A 12,015-nucleotide genomic window follows, 5' to 3' on the forward strand; every position below is an offset into this window, starting at 1 on the left:
TACACACTATATATACATATATATAATTTTTTCTTGCCATGCACACGGAAGTGGATGAATTAACCCCAATTTTATCTAAGACTTGGGTGAATATCAATTTAAAATAAATCTACAGAACTATGTTTTATTTTGAAAAAACATACATACAATAAATGGTAAACCTTAACGATAATAATGAATGTAAACTGAAACAAATACGTTAGAAATGCTTATAATCAAATCAGACTTGTTATATACTACATTATTTAGCTGGTGTTACAAAGCTTTGCATTTTTTCTAATAAATTCACATAAAGGCTATGTTCATAATCAGTACTGAAAGCAGTTACTTTTTCAACAAGTTCGTTGCCGATTCCTTTATCTTCCAGCATATTCATTAGCAGATCGTACAGTGTCTGTAAATATAAATGTAATAATATATTACTACTTTTAAAAAAGCCCTCGAAATAGAAATAAATTTTATTCCTACAAATAAGTTTTGTAGGAAGTTGATAAAAATGTTTCATTAAAGAAGTTGCAAGAAAATAGACACAATTCGTCAGCATGGTAACTTCTTTCACGCACCATAAATGATCTCCAGAATTATTTGCCAGGAAAATTTATATTTTCACGACAGCGTTGCATCAATGTATGATTTAACGTCAATAACCCGCATTAAATTTACATTACCGGTGTTATGTAGATAATGCTAGTACATAGGTGATTTGAATAGACATTTTATCAATTTTAACTGTACATATCTACGATAGTCGTAAAAATCAAACAATGGTAAGAACGCGAATAATATATCGGTCTAAGAATCTCTTTATAATCAGTACGATTTGTATTATATCAAAATCAATTAGGACTGTGTTAATATGTGAATTATAACCAGGTGGATTATGTATGTTTTGTGTGCCCATTTTTACTAAACTTGGGAAATATTCCAATGCAAAAGGCTGAACTAAGCAGAATAAAAAACAGGTCGATAGAGAAGTAGATTTCAACATTACAAATTGTAAAACGCTATGTTTAATAACAAAATATTTTTAACAAAAACCTATGGATCGTTTTAATTTACATTTTTTAAATATTTTTTGATACATAGCTCTTTGGCTAAAAAAAAAACTTGCATTCTGTCATACTCAGGCACTAAATAATTCAAAAAGTTGTTTTGTATAAAAAGTACGTTATGAAGTGAAGGATTAAACGGTATTTGCGGTTTTGAAAAAGAAAAGAGCATGAAGAATTAATAAAGGCGCTTACGATATTAAAATTCCTTTTGGAATCGTACCAGACTACATACCAATTTAAATGAAATTAATTATGAATTAATTAAGCTCGTTATTATTAATAAAAAATTTAAGATCTACATAGAACAAATGCTTACTCCGTCCATAATCTCTCCGGGTACATGATAATCTGCGTCCTTCCATTCTCCATCACACATGACTATCTCATCAATTGTAAATAGATCATCTGTAAAAATTAGTTAAACATGGATTGTTATATTTCACAAAAATAATAAGTTAATTCAGGCCAAGATAAGAATGTATCTTTACTATATGGATCATCTGGAGAAGTTGATTCTTTTGGAGGCGGTGCAACCATAGAGCACCTGAAACCTAGGATCCTACCACCTCTATTGATTTCTACATCAAAAGGTGGCCTATTTATAATAGTTTTCGCATCTTCCTTTGAAGTTGGACCACTTTCAGAAGCATCATATTCAGTCTCCTCGCCCACGGAATGGTTCACATTGAATTTTACAGTGACACTGAAAAACAATACAGATTTTTAAGTAAATATTTTACAGCCTTTGGATAAGGGTTTAGATCAATTAGTTTAGTGCATTGTCTCGGGTTTCGAGTCCACTTAATGACGCTTAGATTTTCTCATACTAGCAGCATCTACAGCTCACTAACTGGTGATGAACCTTGATGCCCGTAATGAGAAACATTGTACGGATGCTGACAATGTATTGAGAAGAGCATAAAAGGTCTCAAATATTTACGCGCCGTAAATTTATTATAAAAAGTATCCGACCTTTATTTTTCCCTCGCAAAATAAAGACGATAGCGCTGCGCCACTTTACTCAGTAAAGGAAGACACCTTCACGCGTATGTGTGAATTTTGTCACCGCCTTCCAGCGCGTCAGTCGCTGCCTGTGGGTCGCTGAGTGAGGTGCTACACAACGTGTTCGTCTCATTCTCCACTTCCGGATCCGATTCTCTCAAGATGACTGAACGTGATGAGCAAAGGCACTGCATCAAATTTTGTCAAAAGCTTGGTGATTCTCAAAGCGAGACAATTCGTAAGATTCAGCAGGTGTTTGGAGACGAAGCGATGGGTGAAACACAAATTAAGGAGTGGTTCAACCGCTTCAATATAGCCGCACATAAACGGAGAGTGACCAAGTTGTTGTCGCCGGAACAAAAGAACCTCCGTTTTGAAGTTGCACTAACTCCAACTTCTTGGGCAATCTTCCGCACGGTCAAGCGACGATCTGCCATAACCAAATTTCGCAGTCTCAACAACGGCTGCACTCTGAGCAGTCTGGGGCCTGCCAAAACGCTGGTCACTCTCCGCTGATGTGCGGCCATTTTTGAAACAATTGAACCACTCCTTAATTTGTATTACACCCATCGCTTCGTCTCCAAACACCTGCTGAATCTTACGAATTGTTTCGCTTTGAGAATCACCAAGCTTTTGACAAAATTTGATGTTTCAGTCATCTTGAGAGAATCGGTAATGCGACGAACACGTTGTGTAGCACCTCACTCAGCGACCCACAGGCAGCGACTGACGCGCTGGAAGGCGGTGACAAAATTCACACATACGCATGTAGGAGTCTTCCTTTACTGAGTACAGTGGCGCCGCGCTATCGTCTTTATTTTGCGAGGGAAAAATAAAGGTCGGATACTTTTTAGACAGACCTCGTATAAACAACTTTCTTAACTACAGTACCCATACATACATGCTTTCAGCTACATTGATAGGCCTCAGAGGGACTATCTTAAAAAGTAAATAAAATATATTAAATATATTATTAACTCCTTTGTAATATATAGTATAATATCTATTACATAAAGTTGAACCAAAGTGTTCATAAACTTACGTTTCATCACCTAAGTTTTTTACCAATGTCACTTCAGGCCCATTAACTTTGACTTGAAATCCATTAACTTCATTTGGTAGTTTCGTTCCCTGTAACGCTTTTTCAGCAGTAATTTCTTCGGTCAAAAATTCTGCCAATTCTTTTTCACCTTTAAATTAAATTAATAATTTATTATTAAAACTAAAATTTAAAAAAAAATTATGTGTTAAACACATACACCAACATTTGAGAAAATAAAAATTCATAAATAAATATAAATTTAAGAGAAATCAAGCCATTAAGGGTTAGTATTTAAAAGCCAAGAACCAAGAGTTTAAAATAAATCTAAAAAGAAAAAAAGAATAATTAGTAGATATTAATCGTTCCCTCACCATAAACTGAATAACCAATACAAACATCTCTTTTATTAAATAAGGAGTAGCAATTGTGAACGTAACATTCTTGTAACAGTCTTGTCACCTTTTTTTATCCACCAACACTTTGGCTCATGCTAAATAAAGTTGAATTTTATTTCTCACTTAATAAGATGAATATATCTTCAGTTTTTTCGCGGAGCTTCTGGAGATATATTTAATTCTGAAAGTTACACACTAACAGAGTGATTCAAGTTAAGATTTATCTTCCGTTCTGATTGTGGGGAACGTTTGGAGCACTTTAAAAAGGGCAGAAAGTTTATTTTGTTACCTTTAAAGAAAACGAAAGTGGTTAGACGTGGTGGAAATACATGGTATCCTAACACATTCATCTCAGCTTCCAGCAAGTTTAGCTTTGAATGGCAGATAACTTTCAGTAAATTAAACCATGGGCATTTTTTAAGTGCATCCAACTTCTACCAAAGCCAAGGTTAAATTGAATTCTAGCTGGTGAACCAATTTATAGTTTTTTTTTTTAAATTTTATTTAAGGCTGAAGTCATCTCCAAATTCTGGGTTATACTGGTGAGAAATTGGTTTTGTCCACAAAAAGGAAGATTTGATCTGAACCAAAATTGTTTGAAATCTGACGCGGTGTATAGTTACTAAGAGAAGCTTTAAATGTTTTTGAAAAACCATCAATAAGAATGTACTCTTGTTTTTATTTATCTTTGTCTTGTAATGCAACAGGAATGTTTATAAATTAGTATTGAATTTCATGTATCTACTCATCGTTTTATAAATAATTATATTTCTTCTTGAAAATGGATGATTTCAACTCATCTAAATGAACTTCAACAGCTTTACATTCACAATGAGCTATAATGGAACTTTGATTAATTTACCTTGGGTTACTGCATCTATCTTCTGGGAAGCAGCTTTGCTCAGAACACTACCACCTTTTGGAAGAATAAAGTTAGTTGTTGTTAGTTAGAAACTTCACAATAAAGAAAATAAGCTAGCATAACTTAACTTATTGCTTTAAACAAACACCACAATATGACATAACGGACATTGTCTATATTAAGCAGTACATGCCATCAACACCAAATGTCTTCATTTTCTCAAATTATACTTTCCTAATGTCAAAATAAAGACAATACTAACTGATTTGCAAGAAGATTACAGTACAAAGTAATTAATTAAGCCTTTAATCTGCCAATAGTCAGGCTTGTTAAGATTAGATTTGTTCAAAAACAATTCTAAATTCGATTAATATTATAATTTTTCCTATATACTATAAATTCATAATTAAAAAATAAGAAAGTGTTCATTAATTTAAAAATAACAAAACATCCTACTGTCTCGCTGCGTTTCTAAAGATAGATAATCTATAGACGAAACATGGACAACGGCATAACCCACGGCAAATAGGTTAGAATTAGAAAAGGAAAAAGTAGGCTTCACTGATAGAATCTAAAAACCGGATTTCCACAATCCATCTTCAAAAAAATGTATTTAGATTTTTTACCGGTCACAGTCACCTGCAATACCACTGCTACAGAATAATTGATTTAAAAATATGCCAACGGGTTTATGTCATTTGAATTAAAATTAATTTTAATAAAGCAATTTACAATGGGCTTTAGGAATTACCAGTTAAAAAAAAAACCGCACAATATGGTGTAAGAGGGAAAAAGAAACTCAAAAGGTTAATTATACTTTTAAAATACTCAAATTTATCAATGGATTCAATACGAATGAACGGCCTATAATAATTTATTTGATTTGCGTATCTTATACCCCAAATTATAATTAAATTGGCAGAAAAGCGAAAAAATACATTACCTAAAATTAGGCAATGTATTACTTAATACTTATTAATTAAGAACTTACCTTTGGTATGGATGGTCATAACTTGACAGCCGCAAGTGCATCCTACATCATTTTTTCGGGAAATAATTTCATTTCTATTATGGAATGAAGAGAGTGACCACATATTTCTTAATGGCTGATTTGCCGGGGCATTAAGTGATAATTTTGAGGAAAAAAAAGTAGCTGCCGACCTTAAGTAAGACGGTTTCAACATATTTTTAATTAAGCCACTCATTTTGGCGTATATCTTTTAAAAACGACTGAAATAAAGCACTTCTTTTATACTTTTAACAATCGCGTAAACGGCGTGCACTGCTGCAGTAGACAATTGATAACCTTCTCTTCCGTAGCAAAACCTGAAGTTAATTTATCATATTTTTAGCATAATAAAAATCATAATTCCATTTAGATTCAAAATTATATCTTTTTATAATGGATTATATATTTTGTTTACTTTGAAAATCTATATAACTGAAATATGAAGTTATTGTTATCAAAAAATTGATACCTAAATTTTAAAGGCACATGCATAACTGTGTGTAATATATGGACGGGAAGGTTTTTTTAGCCGGTAGATGGTTAGAAAACTTGTTTGTACTATAGTAAGTTAAGTAGTGGTAAACAGAATTTAGCCAAGGGAACGTATAGTAATCTTTCCATTGGGTATTCCAACTAATATCCTAATATTCCCCATTAAAAATGGTTGTTAGGAATTATAACGAAGAGTTACAATATCTTGAAAAAATAGGGCCAGTTGCCTGGCGTATCAAAAAAGGGTTTCAACCAAATATGAATGTAAGTGAAAAAAAATTAATAAATATCCTTATAACGGACCGCAAATAATTTTTAAGTTCACCATATTTAATTGATTTATGGTAGTCAAGCTGTGCAGCACTAATATTTAAGCTGCGCAAGTTTTGCTGCCATAAAGACAATAGCATTGCCAGCTTACAAGGAGAAGCTTAGGTTTTTTGAGGAAAATTTTTTTCCCCCTCTGGCATTGGCTTTTGCCATACTTCATCTGAGTGTTTACCAACAGCGATTACATAAAGCAATGTCACTCCGCGATTCATAACTATAAGTGTCAAATTATCTAGCTAACTACTTTCATAAAAGTTATACTCTTTACACACACACACATTTATATATTCAAGATAAATAATACACACTCAAAGGATGCCGGGGTGCCAATCCCGGCTCAGCCCACCCATCAATTTGGTGGCTCTCTATCATGTATACATTTTTAATATATACTTCCTCGTGCATCAAGACGGTCTGCATGACCAGAAATTGCCACCAATGGCCAACATTGGTCCTTCACTTATTATTGTAAATTTCAATCATAATCTAAAGCACTTATTCAAATAGATTTTCTCAATTAATTACACTCCTTCTAATAACTATAACTAGAAGCTATATATAACTAAAAAACACAACATCAATACATACACTATGTACACATGGGTAGGCCATTTTTTGTTTTTATTTTGAGGAACAATTAAATTAAAACTCGTTTTTATTTAGCTTTTTAATTTAATGGAACATTAATTTTTATTATTATTTTGAATTTCATGCATTTGCTTAACATTATTTCAATAATTATACATAAATCTTGAAGCGATTTAAACCTCCTAAATAAATTATAAATTATTCTTCATTTTTGACCTTAAATTTTCAATTCAATAGGTTATTGATTAATGACATGAAAATCACAATGATAAGTAAAAGAGAAGGCGATTAATGTATTACTTTTGAATCCTTACAGGTGGAAGGAATATTTTATGTAAATAAAGTTTTGGAAAGATTGATGTTGGATGAGCTTAGGAATGCTTGCAGGCCAGGCATGGTAGGAGGTTTTCTCCCTGGAGTCAAGCAGATTGCTAATGTTGCAGCACTTCCTGGAATTGTTTTTCGATCCATTGGGCTTCCTGATATTCATGCTGGTTATGGTTTTGCAATTGGTACGAAATAACCGTAAATTACTTAACGATATAAACGAATCTTGCTTCTATTATAGTATTTAATAATTGCAGGTAATATGGCCGCATTTGATATGAGTGATCCTAAAGCTATAATATCACCTGGAGGAGTAGGTTTTGACATTAACTGTGGTGTGCGATTGTTAAGGACTAATCTCTCTGAAAAAGATGTGCTTCCAGTAAAGGTCAGTAATTTATCAACATTGTAGCCGCTCGGTTTTATAGTCTCTCCTTATAAACATCTAGCTCTGATGCATTAGAAAGTTTAAATGTAAATACCTCCGTAATCAATTATTGTATTTAACTGTATTAACAATTTATTAAAATGTCTTCATAATCATTTAATAAAAATAGTACTTACAGTAAAAAGGTATTTGTCAAATTACATATTTACCTTTAGGAATTAATCTGATTCGTAAGAGACCAACTATTTCCTAAAATTTCAATTTGGATCAGATAACCTTAAATCTCTTTTAATCTGTTTTATTAACACTTAATTAATTATAATCAAAAAATTGTAAGTCAGTTGTCAGAGCCGGTAAAAAGTAAGTAATGAACAATTATATTTCATTAGTATGGATTATGCTTTGTTATTTAGGTAACTAAATGCAGTGTATTTAAAAAATCTAAAATAATCATTATTATAGACAAACTGAGACATAATTTGTATACAAAAATTTTATTTTTTTATCCAGGAGCAATTGGCGCAAAGTTTGTTTGATCACATTCCTGTAGGTGTTGGTTCTAAAGGGATTATTCCAATGACTGCTAGAGATATGGAAGAAGCTCTTGAGATGGGAATGGATTGGTCGCTCAGAGAAGGTACAATTAGCATTAATGGTTTTGTTTTGAACACAATGTACAGAATTAATTGTTGAAATAATGCATTTTAGATGAGGCATATTTGGTTTTTGCAATTTTATAAAAAAATATTTTATCTGTGTTGGGAGGAAGGGGGCTTAAAATGAAAACTGAAGAAACCTCACAAAATATATTGAAATAGTCCCTACTTTTTAATTTTCAATCGTCATGAAAGGAATGAACTTATCATTGCGTAGGCTATGTCTGGTCAGAAGATAAAGAACATTGTGAAGAATATGGAAGAATGTTGAATGCAGATCCCAACAAAGTCAGTATGAAGGCAAAGAAGAGAGGATTACCACAAGTATGGTTTACATTTATTTATTGATTTCAATTTATGTAATTGCAAAGTTATAGTTTTGTTTAATTTAATTAAAATTAGCGAAGTTCATCGGACAGAAATTAGGCGCTTATAAAACAGGGCGGGCCTTGTAAAAGAGGAAAAAATAAGTCTTCTTCGTGCAGTTCTTGACGATCATCCCTTGTCCTGTCCGCCAGTTTTAATAATAGCATTTTGGCTAAAGAGGTGACACCACACTCACATCTAGAAAAAAAAAGCTAATGCATGATAAGGTCGGTTATTAAAAATTGAAACAGGCTTCAAGCGAAAAGTCTCTGATGTAAAATATTCATCGAATACTTAAACAAAAAACAAATATTGTTTTAATTAGATTATCACAATAGCATTGGACAGTTACATATTACATTAAATTTGTGAACAGTTCATCTTGTTTCTTATTCTTAATTTCATCCTAATATATTTGATTGTGTAATTTTTTTCTATTTTATTTACCTTTTTTTTCGATATTGTACCATTTTTCCCCCCCTTTTTTGAAACGGTGTTTAAAATGAGATTCTTCATTTGAAACGTGATTTATTTTACTTATTTATTAAGACAGTAATAATCCAGCCGCTTCATTATATTTTGTTTTCCTTGCTACTGCAGTTGGGAACTTTAGGTGCTGGAAATCACTACGCTGAGATTCAAGTAGTGGATGAAATTTATGATAAGTGGGCTGCCGCAAAGATGGGCATTGAATTTAAAGGGCAAATATGTGTGATGATTCATTCTGGATCAAGAGGATTTGGTCATCAAGTTGCAACTGGTATTGCTGGTTTTTACAAATTTCATAAATTACATGTAAAGTCAAGGAAATCTTGAACGTTTATTTCTAACAGATGCACTGTTGGCTATGGAGAAGGCTATGAAAAGAGATCAAATCGATGTAAACGACCGACAATTGGCTTGTGCTAGAATCAATTCTATGGAAGGACAGGATTATTTAAAAGGTATGGCAGCTGCTGCGAATTTCGCCTGGGTGAATCGTAGTTCTATGACATTTCTTAGCCGACAAGTAAGTATGGCGTGAAAATTGCATATTATTTCGATCATATTGAACTTTTAAAATCGCGTTTTTAAAAATTAATCATTCACTTTTAGGCCTTTGCAAAACAGTTCAATATGGCACCGGATGATTTAGACATGCATGTAATTTATGATGTTTCTCATAACATAGCTAAAATAGAAGAACATATGGTGGACGGAAAACCAAAAACTTTGTTAATGCATAGAAAAGTATTTATCTCCATTTTGGTATTATTCCTAAATCATATCCAACTATTCCTTGTTTAAGTGTTATATTTTACTTTATTATTTTTAAGGGATCTACACGTGCATTTCCTCCTCATCATCCACTTATACCAGTAGATTATCAACTCACTGGTCAGCCTGTTCTTATTGGTGGGACAATGGGGACTTGTAGCTATGTTTTAACTGGCACGGAAACAGGTTAGTTCAATTTGAAATCAGAAGGAATAAAATTGATTCATAATTTCATTTTTCTTCAAATATTTTTTTTCATATTAAGCATTCTGGAAGCTCAACCACTATTCGACAAAAATTTTTGATATTTTTATATTAATTTTCAGGTATGAAAGAAACATTCGGAACGACTTGTCATGGTGCTGGTAGGGCATTATCACGAGCTAAATCTCGACGAAATCTCGATTATATGGATGTCCTTAATGCTCTTGAACAACAAGGGATCTCAATTCGTGTAGCATCTCCAAAACTCGTCATGGAAGAAGCGCCAGAATCTTATAAGAATGTTACAGACGTAGTGGACACTTGTCATGCTGCAGGTATCAGCAGTAAAGCTATCAAATTAAGGCCAATAGCAGTTATCAAAGGATAACCAGCTTTCATTTATATCGGTCATGATCAATATTATTTTTACTGTTCTCTGGAAGAAAAATAGTTTATATCTTTGTAAAAAGAAAAAAGAAGAAATCCATTTTGTATTAATTTTTTTTTACTACTAATTTATAAATTCATTCATCTTTTTTGTTCAAGGAGGTAAAAAAGTCATTTTGAATAAATAATATGATTATTTTTAAAAAATGGAGTCAATTTCATTTTTTTAAATTTATGTATTATCGACCAAAATCGATCTAAACAAATTTTTCAGGTAAAAATTAAAATTGTTCGCTTTCAAGTATGCAGTTAGCATTGGCAAGAGAAAGCAATTAAATATCACAATAACAGTTCATCCAGAGTTAATCAATGTAACTGGAGGTGCTCCTCCAGTTCTCTTAGAAAAAAAAGTTCCTGGAAAAATAGTTTAAATGAATAAAGGATACTGAAAGTCCTTTAAAAGAGATTTTTAGTGGAATATCTTTAACCCATTTTTTACAAGTTCGAAAACAATGAAAGATTGTTACTTTAAATGTCGGTTAGATAAATTACTATACATCTTTAATTAATTAAATGTGTGAAGAGCAAAGATGTGTCAAATAGTAATTTAGAAATTGAAATTTAATAAGGACAGATCAAGATGATTTATAGATTTTGGCGCGACATAATCTGCAGTTATTGATAATGAGCTTTTAAGTTCTTAAATGCCCTCAGAAGTAAGAATACTTTCTGATAGATTCTGAGGGTTTAGGCTGTGCTTTAAATACCATAAAAATGAGTAGAGTCTTGCCACGTAGGCAAGTGATTCATCTCAAGGAAGACTTTTAGAAGTAAGCGCATAAAACTATGATGCAGGATCTTACGAATGGTAAAAAATGATGAGTTGTAGTTAGTTTTGATTTTAGTAAGGACGGTTTTGATTTATGATTCATTCCCTGGACCGCTTAAATGAAATAAAGTGTATCCAAATGTTAAATTTTAGATTTTCACGACAGGTTGAACTCCAAAAAAAGCCTTCCGTTTTAATGTATAACCATAGACTTAATTTACTTAATAAGTACATTACGTAGATTTAAACCTTGGTTTATAGTGAATCCTTAATTTACTTACTTGAACAAGAAAACAGCTTATGAGAATGAAGGTAAAAAAGAGAACATGTTATACGTTTCGTACCAATTACTTCCAAAAATAACCAAAAATATTAGCAATATTAGGAACATCATAACGATAATTATATTAAATTACTTTATTTATAAACATATTTATACAATATTATTATTATTTTATCTTAACTTTTTTTTATACAGAAAGTTCATCTCTTACTTTTATTATACAAAATTTGGCCATTTTTATATGCGTAATAAATGTCGAACTTGAATTCAGGATCCTCCAAATCATTTGCACTGTTGCAGATTCTTAATCTTATAAAATATATATGAAGTACTAATTGGATGATAAATAAAAATGAATAGCAGGGTATCCAGTTTTATCATGTTTTTTTGGAACATTTTGTATTAAATATTAAAATGTCATAATATGTACATAAGGCCTCTATTTTTGGACTTATAGAAGTGAATATGTAAAGATTAAAAAAAAAAAAAATACAACTGTGATAAAAGGAAAAGTATTATGACTAAAACTTGTTACTAAACTTTTTA

General features: G+C 31.7%; 2 protein-coding genes across 3 annotated transcripts; one reads left to right on the forward strand and one right to left on the reverse strand.

Annotated features, from left to right (window-relative positions):
- Positions 1 to 108: 108 nt before the first annotated feature.
- Positions 109 to 5,675, reverse strand: P32 (complement C1q binding protein P32). 2 transcript variants are annotated; one of them, XM_074127813.1, is made up of 6 exons: positions 5,345 to 5,675; positions 4,354 to 4,407; positions 3,097 to 3,244; positions 1,541 to 1,755; positions 1,369 to 1,457; positions 109 to 394 (listed from the first exon to the last, which is right to left on the reverse strand). In XM_074127813.1, the coding sequence occupies exons 1-6, from the start codon at positions 5,556 to 5,558 to the stop codon at positions 242 to 244; spliced, it is 873 nt and encodes a 290-aa protein (XP_073983914.1). In that variant the 5' UTR covers positions 5,559 to 5,675; the 3' UTR covers positions 109 to 241. The 2 variants fall into 2 exon arrangements, with proteins under 2 accessions (XP_073983914.1, XP_073983915.1); XM_074127814.1 differs by lacking the exon at positions 4,354 to 4,407.
- Positions 5,676 to 5,861: 186 nt separating this feature from the next.
- Positions 5,862 to 11,964, forward strand: RtcB (RtcB RNA ligase). Its single transcript, XM_074127812.1, has 10 exons — positions 5,862 to 6,118; positions 7,089 to 7,284; positions 7,357 to 7,487; positions 7,998 to 8,124; positions 8,361 to 8,467; positions 9,110 to 9,269; positions 9,343 to 9,518; positions 9,605 to 9,739; positions 9,826 to 9,952; positions 10,093 to 11,964. Exons 1-10 carry the CDS (start codon positions 6,023 to 6,025, stop codon positions 10,356 to 10,358), a joined length of 1,521 nt encoding a protein of 506 aa, XP_073983913.1. The 5' UTR covers positions 5,862 to 6,022; the 3' UTR covers positions 10,359 to 11,964.
- The last annotated feature ends 51 nt before the right edge of the window (positions 11,965 to 12,015 follow it).

Source organism: Rhodnius prolixus, unplaced genomic scaffold, assembly GCF_049639745.1.
Source record: "Rhodnius prolixus isolate KJV_2025 unplaced genomic scaffold, Rpr scaffold_9, whole genome shotgun sequence".
Classification (NCBI taxonomy): Eukaryota; Metazoa; Arthropoda; class Insecta; order Hemiptera; family Reduviidae; genus Rhodnius; species Rhodnius prolixus.